The sequence below is a fragment of the Rattus rattus genome, chromosome 18, assembly GCF_011064425.1.
Source record: "Rattus rattus isolate New Zealand chromosome 18, Rrattus_CSIRO_v1, whole genome shotgun sequence".
In the NCBI taxonomy this organism is placed as follows: Eukaryota; Metazoa; Chordata; class Mammalia; order Rodentia; family Muridae; genus Rattus; species Rattus rattus.
In genome coordinates, this window is record NC_046171.1 from 19,564,880 (window position 1) to 19,588,917 (window position 24,038).

Genomic DNA, 24,038 nt, shown 5'->3' on the forward strand with positions numbered 1-24,038 from the left:
CCGCCTCTTGAACTACAGCTGGGGGCAGTTTGCTCGGAAAGCCTTAGCCTGGCTCAGTACCACTGACTCAAACTCCTTTTGTAGACAGTTAAAAGGAGCCTTGGGAGAGGCAGAAGCAAAAGCTTTTGAAAGAAAATAACACGAGGACTGTACTCCTCCGAGACCTGGGGACACGAGAAAGTAGAAATACCCAGAACTCATACCATGGCTTTAAACTAACTTCCTATGGAAACTCAATCAGACCAGGGTGGTGCACACGCTTTTAATCCTAGCACTAAGGAGGCGGAGGCGGGTGCATCTGGTCTGAGGCCAGCCCGACTGCTGTAGGCTCCAGGACAGCCAGGACTGTGTGGTGAAGGCTGTTGAGGCACGTTGGAAAACATCCTAAGGACAAAGCTCACACTTTTCTCCTGGCAAGCGATTAGTCTCAGCAGCTCACAATTACTGAAGTGAAGTGAGGTGCTCAGACTCCTGGCTGAGGCTTGCCTGGGGTAAAAAGTGTAGCATTGCAGGCCCCGTGAAGCTAAACAATGACGGACGTAAGCTGCAAGGTGGCCAACTTGGGTTACTCCTTCTCAACCCCTGTAGTGTCCGTGGAGCACGACAGACGCCAGTGGCACAGGCTGGCCAGCTGGGACACTGATCGGCTACTGAAACTGAACAAACTCGGCAGGGCCCACAGAGGGAGACAGAGCTCAGCCTGGGGCGGCAGTGTCAGAGCAGAGAGGGAGAACCGTAACATCCAAGTTCTTGATAAAGTCTTTAATGGAAAATGTAAACCCCTTTCAACTGTAATGTACAAAGCCATATGTAACACTTACACTTTAACAAAAGCCAGCCAACGCTTTAAAAAAATACATCCTGAAATGGATATATGTATATATTTACATAGCATATTAAGTTTAATATTTAGCTTTAAAACTTCACATAAATTTTACCAAAATGAGACAATTTTAAATAAATTACACCTTTTGAAAATGTTTAATTGTACAGTCAATAGCTTCAACAAAATATTGAAGTGTCTGAGTTTAGTATCTACTTATATACTTTGTATCTTACACATCTTACAGTTATTTGGCAGTAATTTTCTGATTATGACATGACTGCTGTGCAATCCAGCAATTTTCCAAACGCAGGCAACAGCTGGTGTTTGTGTCCTAGTCTCACAGTAACTGTCTCATGTAGTGAAAAATATCAGTTATTTTATTAAACTGTACACAGCACATTTACACTTGATCAACAATATAGCATAGATTTTTTTTTTTTTTACCAAAAATAAATACATCATTTTAAATCTGGCGTCTTCACAAACATCATATACACATGGTACAGGAGCAGCTAGAGAGCTGCTTTTACACACAGCTTGGTTGACAGCTAGCACTGAATCGCAGGGCTGCGACACAATGCTACACTGGTGTGGTGTCAGTAGCAAGTAATTACTACAAAGAGAATTTCTTGGCACTGATGGTTTAATGGAGCTTAAGTCAGACCTAGTGTCACTCAAGGGGTATCCCAGTTCCAACCACACTTAAGTGTCTTCCATGTCCTCTACTTCATCTTCATGCATCTTCAAAGCTCTCACCATTTCCTTGACCGCATGATACAAGATATTCTTAACCTAAAAGAGACAGTATTGGCAATCACTGGTCTGCTGCTAGATCAAAACCAAAATTGTATATAAAACAACACACACACACACACACACACACACACACACACACACACACACACACACAAAACACTGTAGCCCAAGTGATTCAACAGCAGCCCTTGGCTGCAGCCTGCTGAGTGTGGGGACTACAGGGCAAGCACTACGTGCCCATTTAAAGTGATAGCTTTAATTTTAAGGGAACTGAGGAGCAAACTTAAGACAGGAAACATAAAAGCTCAAAGCACCAAAACCCAGGATATCAGCACCAGCCAGGAAATTCAGCAACCTAGGCTGTGTCGACTGTGGTTATCCTAGTCCTAGGCCGTGTCGACTGTGGTTATCCTAGTCCTAGGGCGTGTCGACTGTGGTTATCCTAGTCCTAGGCCGTGTTGACTGTGGTTATCCTAGTCCTAGGCCGTGTTGACTGTGGTTATCCTAGTCCTAGGCCGTGTTGACTGTGGTTATCCTAGTCCTAGGCTGTGTTGACTGTGGTTATCCTAGTCCTAGGCCGTGTTGACTGTGGTTATCCTAGTCCTAGGCTGTGTTGACTGTGGTTATCCTATGCCAAGACAGAAACAGCCGCCCTAGCTGCAGTTCGCACATCCTATTTTCTGAGTCTGAATCAAACAACCACCCTCACCCCCAAAAAAGCCCAATAACAAAACCAAAAAACAAAGCAATCCTGGATCTCGCCTGAACACTCTTTACCTGCAGTTTGTCATCGTAATTGATCTCTTCCTTCAAGAGCCTCAGCTCCTGGGTTAAGTGGAAGGATTGGACAAGATGTTCTGGGGAGACGAAGTCTTCCGTCACCTGAATGCAGCTGTGGAAATTCTGTACCTATTCAAAAGGGGAAAAAGGTGAAATGCAAGTTTTAGAGCAGATGGTCACAGTGGCAGCACTGAAAAGCCAAGCTGTCTACAATGAGTAAATACAAAGGACAATCCTGCCAGAGAATTTCCTCAGAACATCAAATGGGTTTCAGAGCGGAAGACCACACTCTAATGAGAAAGTTATGTCACCAAAAAGCTTCAGGTGAAGTGACTTTGTAAATGAAGTACTTTTAAATGATAAAAACAAATGACTTTTCCAGGAATCCTTTGGAGAGGCTAATATGATCCTAATTTATCAATATTGTGAGGGTGGACTATTAAAAACGTGTTCCTTGACAACAGTATGGGAGGCTGCAAGGAGCAAGCACTGATGTGCGCTGTTGCTATTCCCTTGTTGGTCAGGGCAAGATTAACTCTTGGATCAAGAGAAGAAAGGAAATGCAACTTAGTTCATTTGCTCCACACTGGGGGCAGAACATTAGTTCCACATAATCTACTGGCCATACAGGAGTTTCAGAATGGTTCTAGAATTTTTATTTGTGCCTTTGTTTCAAATGAGCCAATTAAAGAGATCCTCTGCTCTCAGGTGACTTTAGTCTAAGTTTTTCAAAATCACGTTGTTGAATAAAAGGTTTTCTTCAGGAGCCAGTGAGCATTAGACCATGGGTTTAGCAGTTACACTTCTGTACACTCTTGTTCCTAAGAACTGCTTTCTCTTAACACTTTGTACAGCAGAGGAAGGCCCAAGAGGATCTAATAGGAGATTTTTTTTTAAATTGTCTTTAGGTTGTCTTCAAATGATGGTTTAAAATGCCATAAAAATTCCTGGGAAAGAAGGAACAACTGAAAAACTAAGCACTTCCATTTATTCTAGTTTTGAAGTTTGCAAAACAAATGTAATCGGGAAGAGTGAGATGAGTGAGGCAGATAGGAGTGGGAATGGAGACTGTGGCAGAGCTAACTGATGACAGGAGGATGGGGCTCCAGAGGGGCTACAACTCCTCCTCTGGACACATGACCACCTGAACAGCTGCCGAGGTCTGCAGAGTTGTTTAACTCAGGCACTGGGCCTCTACTGACAAGTTGGTGGCATCATAAAGTAAGCGTTCTGTTTCTGTGCTCATTGGGATGCTGGTTCCTCTGGAGAGTGACAGTGGGCCTCACATTCTCCCTGGGTCTTCCTTCCTTCCTTATGTCTGTAGAACAGATGCTCTATTCACAACAGTAGACTATGGATGAGATGCTCAGCTCCTGTCCCAAGACAAATCAGCCAATAAATGGCAAGTCAACAGGAGGCCAACTCCTGTGATGTCTGGTCTAACAGATGCTCTACACGCTACACTAACTCTCTCATACCAGCTACACGGTCTCCTATGTTTCCTGAGGGCCGGCATGCTGTGGGGAGAGAGAGTCCGTCGGGAGTCTCAGCATGTTACCTTTGGTATGTTTAGCTGTGGTGTGTTTAGCTGTGGTGTGTTTATGCTGTGGGGAGAGTGAGTCCTTCGGGAGTCTTAGCATGTTACCTTTGGTATGTCTAGCTCTAGCATGACCTAAAACCAGTTGTAGCTCTCACTTCCATCTTTTGTTCAATGTCTGGTTCTTTTCATCCACCATCCATCCTTGTGGTTTTCTCTTGGAGTTGTCTAGTAGGTCTGAGATCTGGGACCATTTCTGTCACTAAGCTCTTTCCCGGGAACGGCCATCCTCTGTTTCTGTGCACGCGTGCACCACTCCAGGCTGAGGGCTGGGCATCTGCACATTATTATGTGAGCTCTGGTAAGCATCTTCCCTTGCCTCAAGTGTTGGTCCCGGGTCACTGAGGGCTGCGGCTGTCCTTCTCCTCACTTTGCAGTCTCTGAGAAAGCTGTACTTCTTGCTGGGTGTGGTCAGGAAGGAACTGTCCCATTTTCCGCCCCGGTGGTTAGCTGTGTGCTGACAGGCATTTCCTTACTGAGACTTTCTTCGCGCTTCGTGTCCCGGCCCAGAGCTCGAAGAGGCTGTGTCAGCACTGCCAATGTACGGCTGCTTGACAACGTCTATTAATGCTTCCGGGACAGTATATGTTTCTGAACAACCCTATGAGTTGGATTTCGCTGAAGGCTTGAGAGTGAAAGGATCAGCGGTAAAGCAGAACACCAGTGAGCTTCCCAGTCCACTTCTGCCCTCTCTGGAGCCACCCAAGTCATTAACCGTCCTGGCTGGGATTACAAGGCGGGAGGCAGGAAAACAAGGCCTTTCATGTTTAGCCTGAACGCGGTCTCTTTAGAGGGACTCATCATTATCTTCATGTAGTATTTGGTGTCTGTGACAATATTATGTGAGAAGGCTTTGCATTTCTTCTGGACAATTTCTTCTGCAGACAAGCTGCAACTTTTAAAAATATCAAGTCACAATGCTAAAACAGTCAAGAAACTTAGGGCACACTTATTAATAAAGATTTCTCTTCATGTTCTTCTCCTTTCTGTTTCTTCCCCTGTTGTGGTACTGGGTGATGGGGAGGGAGCTTGACCCTCATAGTCTAGGCCAGCGCTCTGCTGCTCTGTTCTAGTCTGGGCTCTTTTCTTAGATCTAGAAACCATTCAGAGCACTACAGCCGAGGGCCGCGGGCCTGTCGAAGGATACCCGTAACCTCATGTGCTCTGTCAGTTTAAAAGCACAAGCTGCGATTTTAGATGGGACGAGACGGGGCCGTCATACTTGCACTCGGTAAAACCAATCTGCAAACTGCTCTGCAGAGTTATGCCACTGCCTTTCTCCCCAGTCACTGCTCAGGGGCAGAATGCCATGCCGTGCTGCTGTCTGCTGCTGTAGTGGCAGTGCTGGTCCCATGGAAGCAGTGTCATATGACTCAGCTTGAGCATCTATCAAAGTGTGGCCGCCAGGTGGCCACAGCAAGCGCTGACTACAGGAAGGCTGTGTTCCGCCCCAGCCAGACCCAAAGATCAGAAATACTAGGGTGGGGCATGGCACCCGTGTGACTAAGCCTTCCAGAGGGAAGCACTCTGGGAGGCGGTCATCACACTACTGACCATCTGAAGAACAAAACACCACCTCAACCCTGTCCCTCTCTTCCTACCCCACAACCACAGTCAAAGAGTAAATCTGATAGTAGCAAATGCTAGCAAGGAAGCAGAGAGAATAAACGGACATCACCGTGGGGAAAAGGGTGGACAACCATTTTAAGAGCTTCTTAAAAGCTAGTCCTACATTTACCATCTGACTGGGCAAATCCCACTGCCAATATTTACCCAATGAAAGACCACGTTGGTATAGAAGTCTACATGTATTTATATTTATTTATTGTCTGAACTAAAAAAACCTAAACGTATTGCAGTTGGAAACACCCCCCCCCAATTCCCATGATGCCACAGCTCACTAGCAACCAAACAGGCCACTAACACTATTGATGACTCTGAAGTTTGTTGTTAATGAGTATGTACTACGGGTAAGAAAGGAGGCTCAGTGGTTGAGGACATCGACTACTGTGAGTTAAGTTTCCAGCACCCATGTCAAAGTGGCTGCCTTACTGAAAGCCAGTGAACTCTAACCCTAGCTCCAGGAGGAGGGGATGCAGGCACCTGTACTCACGTAGCCAAGATTTAAAACAACAAAAACAACAGTAATTAAAAAAATACTGTATGATTCCGTTACTATTACTATTTATTGAAAGAGGGCTTTGGCTGTCGTCAATGCAGGCTTGGAACTTGACACAGTCCTCCTCCCACTTCCAGAGTGCTCATTCCAGATGTGAACCCCTCAGCAGTATGAATGGGACAAGAAGGCGTTCTCTTGAAGCAGAAAGTGGAGTCAAGTTCTAGGTCATACTTACTGACACAGTAAGCTGTAAGTTAGCCAACAGAAAACCTGTGGGGGTGGGGGGAGCGAGTTGGAAAGAAGGCTCAACAGTTAAAAGCACTTGCCGTGCTTCCAGAGGACCTTAGTTCCCAGCATGCCTAGCAGTAGCTAACAGCCACTCCTAACTCTATTGCCTGCCCTCACTTGCTTAACACTTATGCGCGCGCGCACACGCACACACGCGCACACGCGCACACGCACACACGCACACACACACACACACGCACACACACGCACACACACACACACACACACACACACACATTTACAAGGCCGTGCCGTAATGAGGTGCCGTGGCACACAGCTGTAACTCCAGCACTTGGGAGCCAGAGGCATGCAGGGCTCACAGAGAGCCTGGTCTGCAGAGCAGGGCTATTTCAAACAAGCCAGTACTTGGAAGGCTGACAGGGGGCCCGCTTGGCCCAAAGACTCAGAACAGCAACAATAACCCAGACACTTAAGAAGCTAGACACGTAAACAAGGGCCTCCGAGTAAACCTATTCTCTGTCATCAGAGCGGTCTGAAGCGCCCTTCCACCACAGGCAGTTTTCTTAGTCGTCTGCACTGCGTGCACGGTTAGCCACGTTCTGATGAGGCAGCGCAAACCAGTGACGTGTGGGGGAGAGGGGCTCTGAATCCCAACTCAACGCGAATGACAGTGACTACCATCCCTGAACCATCAGGAGTCCCTGAGAAACACCAACCAACACTTTCTAGGAGAGCAAGGCCATATATGGTGTTGACATTTTAGTCTCACAAATGATATTTAAGATCTAAGAAGGAAGAATCTGATTATCTTTTTAAAACGCGCCCACTATGAAAACTAAGGAGTATTTGTCACTACTACACACGCAGCACAGACAGTGACAGCAGAAAGGAAGAATCAGATGCTTCTCGCTATTGACAGCGGGGACAACGGTGGGAAACACACGAGGGCAAACTGGACTTTTCTTCGGGGTAGGCAGGTTCTCAGGTTTTCCTGACATACTTTACTTCCCTCCACCATCGAGTATTCTAGACCATTCTTTCCAGAATCACGTGTCTACCTGATGCAACGATTGCACCTGTTTTCTTTTTACTTCCTTGCTTGTTCAGAAAGCCATGCTACGTAGCCCACGTTGGCCTTGAATTTGTGATCCTCCTGTTTCAGCCATCACTGCCATGCTCGGCATCAGTTTAGATTTTAAGATAGCTATAGAAATTGTTCACTATCTTTCATGAAATACGTTAAAATTACACTAGCATGTAGAGAAGCAAGACGCTTACAAATTCAAAGCCTTGCCACTCTCCATGCTCTTTCCCGAGTTGGTGAGCATGAGCGGCAGCCGGCTTCTTCCGTCTGTTGGAAGTGGAGCGTACAAACTGACAGTCTAGGCTCACCCGTGTAAGCTCTGCAAGTGTTCTAACTGCTTTAACTTCCAAATACTATAAATAGCATTCTAATGGGAATGCACTGGTGAGGCGATGCTCTTAGCTAACATCTTCCTTGAGTTTTACCTATACACAGTCATCCCCACAAGCCAGTTCTTCTCAGTACACGGCAGATGCAACCCCATGACCACGCACCTGATGAAGCGTTCCTGCTGGCAGGACAATGGCATCACCAAGGAACTGAACCAGAGTGCAGGCTCTCACCCCGTACTCCTCAAGCAGCCTCTGGCGGAGCCTCCTGTTCACATACCAGCCCTGGTCCCGGACTGGGTCATGCTCTGGCAGGACTTCAAGGCCTTGCTCTTTTGAAACCTGACAGAGGTTAAAATAAAAGCGTGTACACCAAGGTAAGGACGGGGGAGCGCTTCTTTCCTCATCTAAGGCTTTTGCTCTCGTACTATTAGAAACACTGCCCAGGGACTGCACAGCTGCCCAGGGGTCAGAGGCACTGGGCCCCTGGCAGAGGGCCCAGGCTAGATTGTCAGCAGCAGTACAGCAGCTCACAACACTGCACTGCTCCCTTCTGGGGTCCTCAGACACTGTCTGCAATGGGACACAGACACGAAAGCTGGCAAAACATTGACACGCATGAAAATGAACTTCTCAAAGCAAAGAAAAAAGTTAATGACTGTCCTTAATTCTGAGAAAGTAAGGCTGGGCTGTGTGTACCAGGGATCACATCTTGTATCCCAGCCCCCTAGAGGCAGAGGCAGAGGCAGCTGGCTGTCTCTGAGTCAGAGGCCAGCCCAAGCTACAGAACGGAAAGCTGTCTCAAAGCGCTCTGCCATTATTTAGAAAGCCACCGGACACCGACACACCACTTCCCGACTGTGGCGCTCTCGTCTGTTTAGTTGGCTTCTCACATTTACCTCCTCCTTTGCTCTCCAAGGCCAAACCTCATGCACACGGGGTTTTGTAAGCCCATATGGATACATACAAAAATAAGGAATGCTTGCAAACCCAGCAACCTGACCCATCGAAAACCTATTTCAGAAACTATTAATAGTTAATGAAAAGCTGGATCTAAGAAGCACAATTTTGTTTTAGGTTGAAACACGTTTAGGGGTTCTGGTATAAGGTAGTGACTTATAAGGATTCTTTCTATGGATCCCAGAAACATTATTTAAATCCACTCAAGAACATGAGCAGAACCACAATGGGTTTTAAACCAAGAGACAGCAGCTCTGAAGCCGGTTTCCTTACTATGTCTACATTCATGTGTTCAAGTGCTTTGCCTACATGTGTGTCTGTGCACACATCTGTGCCTGTTGCTCTAAGAGGCCAGGGTTTCAGGTCCTGTGGCACTGGAGTTACAGATGGGTGTGGGCTGCCATCGGGTGCTAGGAACACATCTGGGTTCTCTGAAAGCACCAAGAGATCGTAACTGAGCCACTGTTCCAGTTCCACATAAAGAGCCTTTTGAAATTAACAAAACACTAAAAAAGACTAAAGTGTTTAAATGATCTTATATTGCAGAATGAAAAATGTAAATTAAGTGATACTCCACGCTCAAGGTAGAAGTGGGATGCTCTGATGTCTCAGTTCTACCTTTTGAAGAAATTCCCTTATCTTGTCAACATCTTTTCCAGCATAAATATGCCACAGAGCACCAGGGATTTCACTTGAATCCTTCAATCTTTTCCTTAAAATGTCATCCAGTTCTTCCTCTTCAAACTTCTTAAGTATTCCTGAAACACAGGAAATTATTGCCAATGGGTCAGTAAAAGATCCCAAAAAGCTGAATCCTGTAAACTGAGGGTTGGAGCAGGAGGCCCTTTCTTTATTTTACACCACGCCCCTCCCCGCCCCCCAGGATAGTCTCAATCTGTAGCCCAGACCCGCAGAGCCTGCTAGTCAACACAGTCTGGACTGTAAGCTACTCTTCTCCTGTCTCAGCTTCTAGACAGAGACACGGATGCCCTTTGGGGCGAGGGTCAGTCCTCATTGTTAAACCTACTTCAAGTTTAAAATTGTTAGGGGGAGCAAAGGCCTGAGTGTGAGACGTATGTGTTCACAGGAAGAGAAAGAATGATTTCATGACTGTTTGCTCCAGAGATAGAAAATCTACTCTCGAGCTAGAAATTTAGTTTCAGAAGAGAAAACAAAGTTGCTCCCTGTCCCAGGGATGGTCCGACTGTCTGACTGAGCAATGTCAGAAACTCAAGGCATTTCTTTCTTTTTTTTTTTTTTTTTTAAATTTATTTATTTATTATATCTAAGTACACTGTAGCTGTCTTCAGACACACCAGAAGAGGGCATCAGATCTCATTACAGATGGTTGTGAGCCACCATCTGGTTGCTGGGAATTGAACTCAGGACCTCAGGATGAGCAGTCAGTGCTCTTAACCACGGAGCCATCTCTCCAGCCCCAAGGCATTTCTTAATGGACAACATTTTGACTTTTTTTTTTTTTTTTTTGGAGCTGGGGATCGAACCCAGGGCCTTGTGCCTGCTAAGCAAGCGCTCTACCGCTGAGCTAAATCCCCAACCCCCATTTTGACTTTTATTGTTTGGTTACTTTAACTGCTGGGTAAGGCCAACAAGCGCCATTGCCTTAACTTTGGGTTCAATGAAGGGAGTAATGAGCTTTGGTACGTACGTGCGAGGGCTAGCGTGAGAGGAGCTGGTTACTACTGACAATACTCTGCTTGAGTTCAACAGCTCCTCCGTCCTTGCTATGCTTAATCTGTCATCGCACGCAAATCGATTTATTCATAAGCTAAGGTTCTAAGGAAATGTCAGGTAACCCTTGTCAAATGGTGGCACACTGGAAATCCCCAGATCTGGTATCAACTCTAGGCACTCGCAATGACGATTACAGAAAACTTTCCCACGTTGGTAAATGTATATAAGCGACTGTTTGCATGTGTGCCCCATGTGTGCCTATTGTCTCAGGAATTAGGAAGAGGACACCAGATGCCCTGACGTGGAGTTACAGACAGTTGTGAGTCGCTGGGAACTGACCCTGGGCTCTCTGGAGAGCAGTGAGTGGTGGTAGCCACTGTGCCATCTCTCTAGTGTGTTTCCGAAGGGTGTACCATATGTCCCCTAGTGTCTATGATGGCACAGTCCTTATAATATTCAAATCTGGTGGCAAAGGTTTCTTAATTCAAGTATTGATCAGATGTGTGGTAGACTAAGAACAGGACTTTTTTTTGGGGGGGGTGGGTTTAAAAAGTCAGGACTTCATGGAGTCTTAATAGATCTACACAAACACATTTAATAAATGCTGTCCTAAGAATGTGAAAACACTAAGAGATTAGCTATGAAAAAGTTCTCTCTCTAATTAAGGAAATAAAAACAAAATAAAGAACTTTGTAAGTTTACCAGAGAATTTGATGCTTCTTTAGGTTACTTTAAAACTCTATTTTTAAAATGTTTTATATTTTTAAATGTCTTCTCGATAAAATTACAGGTTGGGCCATGTGTTGGAGCCACCTATACAATCCCAACACAGAGGAGGACGTGACCTGATGGCCAGCCTGCACTGCACAGCAAGTGCAAAGCTAGACAGAACCATGCAAGCAAAGCTTTACCTTAACACAAACAACAACAACCAAACCCATACGATACCAAAATAAACTAAAATAAACGTACATTTTCAATTCATATACTGGTACTCCAATTTTCCCTCTCAGATCCATAACATTGAGAGAAGAGGATGCAGCAGCAGTGGGATGAGAACGATTGACTAGAGCAGGTTAACCCCATTGGTAAATGAAGAACACTGATAGGATGAGATTAATAATCCCAACTATGCACATGAAGAGCCAGGAGAGCCATAGCAAGGGGAAAACATGCACCTTACATGGTTAGTATATTCAAGTAAGCTAGCAAGCTAGATGTTTAAGTAGGAATATAATCCTAAAACCTTCCTTTGTGTACACCTCTAATGATTAAAAGCTATGGAATTGTAAAGAAAGTAAGCTTTCTCAAAACAGCAAATATGTTAGGAATAGGGAGCTTGGAATGAGGAGGAGTCAGAGACCCAGTTAGGCCATGGAGGACTAATACGGCAAACAGCAGGCGTCAAGCTCCTCAGAGCGAGAAAGATGCTGAGGGAACATTTAAATACAGTAGAGAGGCCAGAGCAGCGGCCACAGCTAAGGGTCCTGCTGCTCTAGCAGAGGCTCAGGCTTGGTTTGCTTCCCGGCACTCACGTGGCCATTGTTAACTGCAGTTCCCGTGGATCGCATGCCTCCTCTGGCTCCAGTGAGCACCGCATGCACGTCCTACGCTTACAAGGGCACAGGCACGGGCGCAGACAGTGGACTGACATAAGAGGCAGCACCACAGCTCGAGGAAAGGTGTCAACCGAGCCAAAAGTGGGTTCTATCTTGGCATTCGCCCTAGGGACTACAACCTCATGTGGCACTGACTCTCCAGGTTTTGTGGGCAGAACAGGGTTGGGGGTGAGACATGAAAGTCAAGGAGCTAAGCAGTCAAAGCCTTAAGTGACGAGAAAGTTGAGAGCAGCATCACTGTCAATGTACACAAAGGTTGGAGAGTAGAGACCCTCCCTTACACCCACAGCTCAGCCACTCTACCGTACACTCCACAAAGCCAGGCGGCACTGAAAAAACAAAGCAAAAGGTACACCCACAGCTCGGGCAACGTCCCCTCAGGAGTGCCACAGACAGACAGGCCAGTGCAGCCAAGTCCAAAATGGGAAGTGGCAGTGACACGTCCACACCCATCACAGGAGGACGAGGGATAGGAGAGAGAAATGACTGACTGTCTAACCATGTGTCTATCAGACAAGCCTGAGTGTGCTGGAATGGCCGAGCGTTTGGAGGGCAGGAGTAATGGCGGCCGAGGTACAGAGACAGGGAAATGAGAGCATTGGACACGGCGCATGACGTGCAGATATTCTGCCCACAGCAATTTAACTACAATTTTAGCTTATTTGCCGTTACAATACTTGCCCCTAAAGTGTTCACTTCTCAGAAGGGAACAACAGTTGCGAGTCTGCTCCTAGTTTTAACCAGTGTCATCCACTAGTGGGCAATAATCCCTACCGAGCAACACCCACCTACTTTAAAGAGAAGTCAGTGGAGAGGGAAGGGGTAACAGCCATGACGTCAAATACGAAAGGATGGGACAGAGAGACGGTAGAGCAATGTTGTAGAGAATAAAGAGTAACATCTACGAGCACAGGAAAACAGCCCAGTGTATTTCAAAGCCTCTCTTTTCCTCTGAATTCAATGTGGGTGGGGTGGGGTGGGGTGTATGTTTACAAAGACAATGGCACTTCACATCCCCAGGAACTGGTACCTATTCGGCATGTAATTCCCAGTAAGCTAACAAAATGCATTCACGAATACAGTACTTAGTAAAAGCAAAGGGTCAAATAAAAACAGTCACCTTTGAAATGACTGTTTCTTGTACATGAGAAACAGGAAAAGTGATTCTCAGTGTCAAAGGTCAGAATCCCCTCCCGTCTCCTGTGCCAGCCTGTACCCCAACAGCACCTGTGGCTGCTCTGTAGGGTTCTTTACCTGCTTTTGAGAGGACGCCATTTCCTTTGGCTATGCCGACATATACAAGAACATTGACAACGTCAGAAGCTTCGATGTGAAGGTTTGTGGTTCCTATGTCATGGTCCTTAGCAGCAGCAACGCCTGTGGGAGATGTGGCCATTACCACAGTGCACAGCGACGATGATGAGGCCATTACCACAGTGCAGTGACAGTGCCCAAACACTACACCCAGACGAGAATGTATCATAGCAAAGTAATTACGAGCCTGGGTTATTTGCCTTATTATAAACGCTTGCCCCTAAAACTATCAATGGAAATACATACGTACGAAACAACTGAATAAAAATACATAGAAATGACATAAGGAGTTAGGAAGTACTATTTAAGTTGCCAATTCCTATAATATTACTTGATATTAAAAAGGGTTTCAATAATATTATTTAAAGAACAGGTTTAGTAAGAAGTCACTGGACAGTAGGCTTCTGGGCTGAAGTCTGTTACCCTCAGTCTCAATCCGAGAAATGTGAACATATACTCACCATAGGCGCTGCACAGCCTGGGCCCTAGATCAGGGCGTACAAAGAACCCTGGCAAATGGGAGGCCAAATTGAACTTCCCTTCTGGGTTGCAGTATTCTGGCAATGGCAGACTTCTTAAAAAGTCTTCATATCTAAAGGTAACAATACAGTTGTTTTTTAAAATATAAACTTGCGCTTAAAATATTTGGAAGTACAAAATTCTTTTTTTCTTCTTAGTTTTGAGTTTTTTGAGACAGGGTTTCTCCATGTAGCACTGGTTATCCCAGAACTCAATCTGTAGATCAGGCTGGCCTTGAATTTAGAGGTCTGCCTGCCTCTGCCTCCCAAGGGCTAAGAGGAAAAGCGTGCAGCACCACTGACTGGCCCCAGGCTCTTCAGTTCTGAAGGACACTATAATCCCCTTTCCTTAAACCAGGCACTACTATTCCAGAATCCCTCCAGAGTCTCAACTGATGTACTGTACGAGGGGGCATACAGTACAGTACAGTACAGTACATATTAATGCTTCAATTACACTTCCCGAAACACAACCGCTAAGGACAAGACCCAGAAAGAGGGAGGCCTACAACTGGACAGCACACTGCCCCTGCAGTACAAGGTCTTCACCTTGATGAGACTATAGTCTTAATTCTGCCTATTGGTTAGTTCTCTTTATTGAGGAAAAACCAAGACAAAACAAAAAACAGAAACAAAACCAACTCTCTATGGTTATGGTAGTGGTTGCAAATGCTGGGAATAAGCACGGCTTCACTTCCCACGCCATACACACCTTGCTGGCATCATGGTCTTGAAGTCTTCTCCAGATGGGCAGTCTTTCAATTTTAACACCACTGTTTCTCCACCTTTGTTTTTTTGACGTTCTATAAAGATAGAAGCTAGTTATTGAAAATGTAACTTAGGCCTTTTTATTAGTGTTTGAGAAAGAATGTCAATGATTAAGTTGTAGTACACGGCTGCTTCCTGCGCACTGGCTGGTCTTTTTCTTAGGTATTCATGCAGCATTAACACATTTTAGATGTACTGCGTGTGTGTTTATGTGTGCATGGGTAGATATACAAGGAAGTTTGAAGAGAACATTGGATCTCCTGGACGCGAAGTTACCTACAGGCAGCTGTAAGCTACCAAACTCGAGACCTCTCCAAGAGCTGCTAAGTCAGCTCTCCAGCCCAAAGATTTTAATATGGGAGACATGCATTAACTACTTCAGTATCTAAAAGGAACTGCTCTTCAGAATTATTCATATTTCTTAATAATAGTCTTACATTTATAGTTTTTAATTTTCAAAGTATTTAACTTAAACTATATAATTTAATTTCCACAATCTTGGGGAGTTACCAAAATTCTATTAGGAAATACAGCATAAGTTATGTCAAAGTTAAAGATAATCAGGACTAGAGTTAGGATTATGAACCACTATTTTGTTTCTAAATTATCTTTTGTCTTTTATAGATAGGGTCTTAGCTCAGCTGACCTCAAACTCACTAAGTAGCCAAGGATGACCTAGGACTCCAGAACTTCCTGTCTCTTTCTGCTTAACCAAGTGCTAAGACAGTTGTATGTCACTACCCCCAGGTGTGTGTCTGTCTGTCTCTCTCCTGAGAGAGATGCTTCCCAGGTGAAGAAATGAAGTCGCATTATCAAGGTATCATCTTAAGGTTACATGGGTGAGACAACAGTGAAAAACAACATACTTGACACTTCTTCAAAACCATCCCAGAACTCCTTAACGTTGGCATTGGAAACAATGCTGTCTTTGCAGTTGAGGAGATCAGCTTGGTGGTCTCCAAAATCCAGACTAATTGATTCTGCCTTCCACAAGCTAACGTTCATTTTCTTATGCACACCGGAAACCACTGCAGGCTTATGGATAAACACAAATAAACAATAGTTAAAAGGCGCCTAAACACTTCAAAGCTTCAGGGTACATGCAAGTGGAGGCACTGTGAGGTTCGGCTCTACTGCAGATGTGAGCACAGCGGAGGTACTTCAACAGCTCTGGACTGGGAAGACGCTCACGTGTGAGTGAAAACACTGGGAGATGCCGCAGCGGGAGGGGACATTCATTTACTGCTTTCTTCTTTATTCACTGGTCTACTTCTACTCTGACACAGGACTTCTGCAATGTGGCATCAGCAGTCCCCAGCGTCAGTGTCTGAGAGCAGAGACTTACATGTGCCACTAGACCCGACAGAATGGCAGTTCTGAATGAGCATTTCAGGGAAAGTCCTTCTGAAGTGAGTGCTGCACTGATGGGAGACTGCTGTACTCATAGGCAAACTTTCTATAGACACTCTATAAACTATTTGTAACTATGCAGTATTTGCAGAAACATTGGGGGGAAAAAAGATTAAAATACAGTGGACACTGGATTTACAACACTATAGACACATTTTCTCTGCCCTCTAGAAGGATCTGGAAAACAACACTGAGAACAGGTGTGACATCATACTTTATGCTTAGTGACTGACTGTAAATAAATCTTGCCTTAGATTTACTACTTCTAAAAACTCTAATAAGTTATATAGAAATACTTCTATGTTTAATTGTTCAACTGATAAATTATTCAGATTTTATTCCAATAACATAGTTCTATATTATAGACAAACTAAAAATCTGACTTATAAGACATTAACTTTCTAAAACATTTAAAACTTCATCATTAAAGAAAAGCCTCAAATTAAAAACTTAATTACAAAGGAGCTTTTGAAGATTCACCCCAATCCCTCTGGTCTACACAATGAGTTCCAGGCCAGCAGGGGCTACAGAGTGAGACCGTCTTAGAACAGAACAAAGGGCTGGAGAGATGGCTCAGCAGCTAGCACACTGGCTGCTGTTGCAGAAGACGTGGGTGATTCCCAGTGCCTACACAGTGGTTCACACATCTGTAACTCTAGTTTCAAGGGATCCAATGCCCTCTTCTGGCCTTCACAGGAACCAGTCATGCAAGTGGGGCACAGACATATGTGCAAGCAAAACACCCATACACATAAAATAAAAAGCAAAAACCAAACCCATCAAGAACTTTAGTTGAATGCTCCATTAAATATTGTTTCCATCGGTTAATAGCATGTTCAGCTACAAAGATAGGCCCAGCTAGTAGGTGACTATTGCTGGCAATTCACGAACTACAGTTCCTAGATAAAAGTACTCCCAAGTTAAGCCGTTTACCTACTTTAAAAATTAGACAGCTAAATAAATGGCATATTACAATAATTCCAAGTACAATTCTAAAGTTACTGCCATCATCCTTTTGAAATACCTCAATACTTCCTAATCAGAACTCTCACCTCTATTATTTTCCTATAAATTCTGTAATAAATTCCCAAGCAGAGCCATTGCCTACAATGTATGTTAAAATTCCTTGATATTTAAGAACCTTTCATTGTGAATACTTAAGCTGTGAGTTTCTTTACCACACTCTTCTAAAGCAATCACTAGCATGTGTTAACCCCACTTTCTTGTTCAACTAGCAAAAGTTCAAAGAACAGCAAACTTTTCACTAAAGACTGAGAATCACTACAGGGAAATGGTTCTTAGTTGTGTTCGTAACTGTATGGTGTGTCTGGTGAAGTGGCTCACTGATAAAGACCTTAACCGAGCCAAATGCTCCGAACTCAATCCCTAAAGTCTATAAGGTAGAAGGAGAGAACTGACCCCAAAAAGTTGCTCAGCAACTCTCATTGTACACATGCAGCTGCACACAAACACGAGCACACAGATAGTAATGATGGGTAGATAACAAAAGTCTAGTAATTTTTCAAAGAGGAAGAAACAAATGAAGCAAGATTAATACCCTCAGTCTGTTCATAATTTTTCATGAATGTAAGTACTTGACATTAGAAGCACATATAAAGCATTAAGTCAGACTCTGATCATAAGGAAAACCAATATTATCTGGGCAGGAAGAAATAATTGAACTCTGTATTTAAGATATGATGAAATGAAGGCCAGGTGTGTGGTGGCTCAAGCCTCTTATCCCAGCACTTCAGAGGCAGAGGCAGGTGGATTTCTGTAGGTTCAAGGCTACCCTTGTCTACACAGTGAGTTCCAGAAATTGCCAAAGCTACATAGGACCCTGTCTCAAATACCCAAAACTGGGAGAAAGATTTGATGAATCAAGGTGTTCATTCAGTGGAAAAGCACACACTTGAGTACTGCATGGACCTTGGTTTTATCCAAAGCCTATTAAAGGTAAAAACAAACCAACACACAGAGGAAACAAAACAAAAATACTATTCCTAAAACTCCTCTACATTAAAAGGAAAAACATCTACATTTTCATCAAGATTTTTAATATTAACACAACAGTAAATTAACTAGCAAATTATAATTAACATAACATAAATTAGTAAATTATCATTCTAGTAACATAATTGAAATACAAATCAGAACAAGAAAAAAATTAATTTTTTCTTTTTTTTTTTTTTTTTTTTTTTTTTTTTTTTTTTTCGGAGCTTGGGGACCAAACCCAGGGCCTTGCGCTTTCTAGGCAAGCGCTCTACCACTGAGCTAAATCCCCAACCCAAATTAATTTTATAAATATATTACTAATACATATCTACTCATTAAACTAAAACTATTTGACAAACACTCTACTCCCTTAAAAAATTACATACATCTGAACAAAAGCAGAAATCTGGAAATAATAATTTTGGTAATCTGTTATTTGTGGGTTCTTCTTTTCCCCATGGCAGAAATTAAGTTTCCTGTCTACTTCCTCCCCGTGCATGGAGTACAGCATACATACCTGTCCTTGTTTCCAACACTCTTTGAAAAGCTTCCAGTTGTTACTGTTCTTGTAATCTTTAAGCCATAAGACATGCTGATCACAGATCCAAGTGTGTGGTATGTCACGGTAAAACTTATTGCTTTCATTCGTGGCAGATTGTCTGCTTTCTTTAGGTTCTTCGTTAGGCTCTGATTTTACATTGATCTTGGACGTTTTATTCGGTGGAATTTTGTTTTCAACGACTGAAGCAATGATGTCATCAAGAATGTTAGGCATAGTCCGGCCACCTTTGCCACTCTATTAAAAAAACCAAACGACTTCTGAAAACAGTGAGGACCCTAAATTTGGTGATGCAACAAACCACAACTCTGCAGGCTCAGAGCACAACTGCCCTAATTTACACACTGGTGTGGCCTCCTGCAAAGGGTGTAGGGATGAGAATTCTCCACACACTTTAAAAGCATCTATAATGTCGTCTCCTTAGGAAGTCATTCTGCAAGCATTCCATAGACACTCCCATATGGTTCTGATTCTTTCCCCCACTACAAATATAGCATTCACATCGTGCAAACTCATCTTAGAGTTCTCTGGACTCACAGCCCCTTCTCCAGCAGGCTACATGAGAAATACACAAAGCTCTAGCTTTGAAGGGAGAGCTGGAATGAGAACAGGCCAGCAATCTGGCCCACTGCATTTCATCTGCATCTGTTCTGTTAGAACCACAGCTAACTATCAAGTAGCTAGATGCTATGGAACTTAGACAGCATGCACACCACCAATCTAACACAGATTAGCCAGCACACTCACTGAGGCTCCCATTGAATACACTGGCGCAAAGGCAATGCCAGCATCCGTAGAGCCCACACGAAGCTTGCCAGCTGTTGTGGTCAGCAAATCCCGTAGGGTTGAACCCTGTTCATTGTTCTGGGATGCTGGAGGGGATGTGCTGCCATTTGGAGAGTCAGGGGCATCTTGTTCCTCATCTTCTTTAATTTCCTTTTCAAGTGTAAAGTCTTTGTTTTCTGAAATAAAATTTAACAAAGATTTTGCATACATTCAATACTGAAGTATAGAAACAATAGGTTCCTTGCATTTTATAATGGGGATAACAACCTGCTGTAGCACTCACTTTACCTGACCACAGACTGATGGGTTAAAACCCTCAGTACACAACTCTGGTTTTTCTCAGAACCTCAGAGTTGTTAGTCGTTTATCTGTTGTGAATAAAAATGGTCAAATGCTAGCATAAATTATAGTTCATTTATAATATGGTGCTCTGACAATTTTGCAAACCTGATTCATAAATAAGTATGTAATTAATTTGATATCAATTTTAGGAGTGCTGGCTCCTAAGCGGTCACTGAAGTAAGGCAGAAAGCACATTTACAGACCATGTGCAGTGAGGACACTGGCATTCACACTGAAGCCCTTCAGCACAAACCTTGTTTTTCCTCTCTGGATTTTTGCTCAGCAAGATCAGCCAGCCAGTGCAGTGGTGACTGGGACTCGGGAGGCGTCAACCTGCTGTCTGTGCTTGCACTTCCAGGGCTGCTGCTGCCATTAGCCTGAGCTCTCTGGGGGGTGCTCTGCTGCTGAGGCTCAGGCGGGCACGCAGAGGTTTTATTACTGTGATGAAGAGCATTCTGCAGAACCTGTAAGGGTGAGACACTTAACTTTAACACTTTCCTCAGTTACTCAGATCAAAAGCAGTCAGAAGACATTTACATGAGTAATACAGAAACACAAACCCGAGAGTGGAGCTTAGTTATTTTTTTCCTTTGTGAGACAGTCCCACCATATATCTCAGGCTAACTAGAAACTGAATTCACAGCAATCCCGCCCCAGCTTCCTAGATGCTTTGATTAAAAGCATATCTCCCATGTGTGGGTAAAACCTGAGTTTCAAACATCCAAAGCTAAGTCAGGTAACTGTTGTGTGGTACGCAAACAGAGACTTTTCTACTTACTTGAGACACGCCATTCATTGTAGGGAAATTTCCACCCTGTAAATTCTGTCTGTTTGTACAGTGGCAATGGGATTTAATTCCATACTTTTCCCTAAGAACGTGCATGGCATCGAGAAGGTCTGTCAACACTGTAGAGCAAGCAGCAGTGAGTAACGATTAGCATCGCGGGTAAGAGCGCACTCTCCGCGCTGTCTAAGAACCTGTGAGCAGGCAGAGGTCATGAAGCCTTTGATTTCTCAGTACTGTTACAGATATCTCGGCATCACGGAACCACCAACCAGACCTAAGTTCATTTCCTCACTGTCTAGTTATTAAGATATCAGAACACTTTTTTGTAGGGAGCATTTCTTCACTAAGTCTGGGAAGGAAGATTTTTGTCCTACAATCTTTATTAATTTTAAGTGCTCCTATAATGTTGAACAAGGCAATTCAATATTAGTTAAACCATCTTTCCCCACTTTATTACATATTTGTTTGTTTGAGGAGTGGGGTGGGGGGTGAGGCGCGACGCATGAATACAAGCTATGTATGTTACCAACCGAGGTTGTTCTCAAACACATAAAAGTCCCAGCGTGTCAAATGCGGAGGTCACAAGCAGGAATCATCCCCCACAACTGTAAGTGCTCTTCCTATTTCGAGCCCTCAGGACCTTGGATACAAAGGAAGACTCACCAGAGCCAGGGATAATCTGAGTTGGCATCAGATGTTTATGGTCATGAGGCTGACCTTTCACACACTTCATCCAAGCATACAATTCTTTATCTGTAAGACAATATACCTTGTTTCAAGTTCATAGCTTTAATTATAAAAGTGACAGTTGTATAGTCACATAAAATTGAAACTGTAGTGTTCTATTTTATTTTGCTCTGTTGTTAAAAAGTCAGAAAAAAAAAAAAAAATCTACCACCCGTGAATCTTGATAAAAGCATTGGCTGAGCAGCGGAGGGTATGACAGGAGGGTATGACAGTGCTTTCTGAAACAGCACCCTCTGTTACTATGTGCAGGGTCACTTCCACCTTCTGTCTGACTCCAAACTCAGTTAATCTGCAGCTCTCAGCTATTTCCTCCATAGGACAGGCTGTCTTACACTGTAGAGGTTGAAGGGAGCCCTGCCTTCTTTGCTACTGTTCAATGAATGCTGACATGAGGCTCAGGGTCAGCCCATATCTAACGTGCACAAGGCCATGGTTAAAATAATTGCCAACATGCAAGGAAAACGCAAAAACAGTCAGGACAGGAAGAGAGGACATGGGTAGAGGAATATTTTTTTTTACAAGATTTATTTAATTTTTATATATGAGAACACTGTAACTGTCTTCAGACACACCAGAAGAGGGCATCAGATCCCATTACAGATGGTTGTGAGCCACCATGTGGTTGCTGGAATTGAACTCAGGACCTCTGGAAGAGCAGTCAGTGCTCCTATAGAGGAATATTAATTGCTACTGCTGATCTCAAACGAGGCTCCACACATGTAGGTGTACTGTGAGCACAGCATGGGGTATTCCATATATCCCTGAGACGATTATTAACTTACTGACTTAGGCGGCCACTTACAATGTGACTCTAAAACAAACCAATAAAAATGTACACAGCTCAAGCAATTCAGCATAAATCCTAGAGATAGTCCATGAAAATCCTCACTGGAATTAATTTTTAGTAAACAAACTTCAAATGCTACCTTTAAGAGGTCTCCTATGCACACCTGAGAAGGAACTATAAATGCTGCTTACACTGCAGTCACTTAGGCTGATGAGCTTATGTAATGGATGCACCACCCCTATCCTGTGATTTTATAAAAGCAGTTAATGGGAAAGTCAAGTGATACACAAGATGGCACATGTTACATACTTGAAGGACTGACTGCTCTGTCATAAACTATATCTATAGCATCCAAACAGAGTACTACAGAAGCTAATGGCAGCACTATCTGAATTGATTATAAATATTATACCATGTTTAAAAAGGGCGATGAAACCTTCATGCAGAACAAGGCTGTGGGGTACAGGACAAACTATAGCAAAATAAAATCTATTTCCAAAATCTGACAAAGGGAAACAAAAGGCCTATGGAACAGGAAAATGAAATGTTAACCACGCAACTACCTTCGCAAAGATGTCACAATGCGTTCTGACGAGATTAAAAAGATCCCATACAAACAGGACCTCCTATATGCCCTAGCTCCTAGCTGCAGCCCCACACCTTAGGAAGTTACCTGAATGCCAAGATGAATTTCTTAACATGGTTACATCATTTACTCACATTTACTGTAGACTTTCTGAAATGCTTTAACATACTCAGGGCTTATTGGTAGTAAACATATAGTAAAAGGGTTGAGAAAGTGGAGTAACTCGACCAATGGAAAAGATATGAAGACTAAGACATAGCTCTTCCCCCGTTATGTGAGCCAAGGACACAGAGCCTCTAATCCCTTCCCTTCATCCCAGCTTTATTCACGACTGGATACCACTAAAGCAGCCACTTCCTGAGCAGCCTTGTGTAAACTTTATGAATCAACAGGCTCTTGCTCTACACCCCTGGCTCAACTTGAACCCGAACCAATCCTCCTGCCTCAATTTCCAGAACATGTACCACCACACCTGGACAACTCTATTTTTCCCAGTGGAGGAGACTGAACCTAAAGCTGTGTACATGTTAGGCATGTGTTCTACCTCTAACCTTACATACTAAGCTCCTGAATAGCCTTCAACACTTTTGATGCATTTAATAATTTCCTTTTAAAATTCTATCTTCAACTAGGTTAACAGGTGAAATGCTAATACCATTTTATGTGAAAAATTATACAAAAGTTTTCAATATCTGTAATAAAAAGATTTTTCTCTTCAGTCTTTAAGATCTATGACATAATTGGGTGTAGTGGCACACCAGCACTTGGGAGGCAGAGACAAGCAGGTCCCTGAGTTTACAGAGTGAGTTCCAGACAGAGAGGGCTACGTGGAGAAACCCTGTCTTCAAAAACAAAAAACAAAAAGACAAAAACCAAAGCAAAGAAAGAAGACAGACAACAGTGCTCACATCGGCAGCACACAGAGTAAAACGTGAACAATACAGAGAAGATTAGCATGGGCCCTGCACAAGGATGACATGAAAAGTCGTGAAGCATTTCCTTCAGGCCTTGAAAGAACAGTCCTCAACTTCATATGGGAAAACATAAAACCCAGGTAGCCAAAACAATCCTGCACAATAAAAGAACTCTGCAAAGTACCGCCATCCCTGATTTCAAGTTGTACTGCAGAGCAGTAGTGAATAAAAACTACATGCTATTTATTGCTATAGGAACAGACAGGTTGATCAATGAACTTGATTTTAAAAAAAAAACACCCTAGAGAATTCAGTACCCCTCCATTATACAAATGATAAACCATCTCAGAAAGAACATAGGGAAACAACACCCTTCACATAGCCACAAATAATATAAAATATCTTGGTATAACTCTAACTAAGCAAGTGAAAGATCTGTATGACAAGAAGTTCAAGTCCTGAAGAATCAAAGACCTCAGAAGATGGACAGACCTCCCATGTTCATTGATCA

The 24,038-nt window shown here is 43.5% G+C and overlaps 1 protein-coding gene and 1 non-coding gene across 2 annotated transcripts in view; one reads left to right on the forward strand and one right to left on the reverse strand.

The window, feature by feature from the left end:
* Positions 1-743: 743 nt before the first annotated feature.
* Jmjd1c (jumonji domain containing 1C) overlaps positions 744-24,038 on the reverse strand; it is a 129,596-nt gene continuing 106,301 nt past the window's right edge. The window contains exons 14-26 of the mRNA XM_032889267.1: positions 21,157-21,246; positions 20,485-20,612; positions 19,960-20,170; positions 19,326-19,540; positions 18,537-18,815; positions 15,481-15,649; positions 14,559-14,649; positions 13,790-13,920; positions 13,269-13,391; positions 9,319-9,458; positions 7,906-8,082; positions 2,360-2,491; positions 744-1,618 (exon numbers count right to left, since the gene is read on the reverse strand). Coding sequence (XP_032745158.1) covers positions 1,529-1,618; positions 2,360-2,491; positions 7,906-8,082; positions 9,319-9,458; positions 13,269-13,391; positions 13,790-13,920; positions 14,559-14,649; positions 15,481-15,649; positions 18,537-18,815; positions 19,326-19,540; positions 19,960-20,170; positions 20,485-20,612; positions 21,157-21,246 — 1,976 coding nt within the window. The 3' untranslated portion in view covers positions 744-1,528. The remainder of the gene's footprint in view (positions 1,619-2,359; positions 2,492-7,905; positions 8,083-9,318; positions 9,459-13,268; positions 13,392-13,789; positions 13,921-14,558; positions 14,650-15,480; positions 15,650-18,536; positions 18,816-19,325; positions 19,541-19,959; positions 20,171-20,484; positions 20,613-21,156; positions 21,247-24,038) is intronic.
* On the forward strand, positions 23,514-23,615 carry LOC116887759. Its single transcript, XR_004386259.1, has one exon. It is a non-coding gene; the product is annotated as a U6 spliceosomal RNA (small nuclear RNA).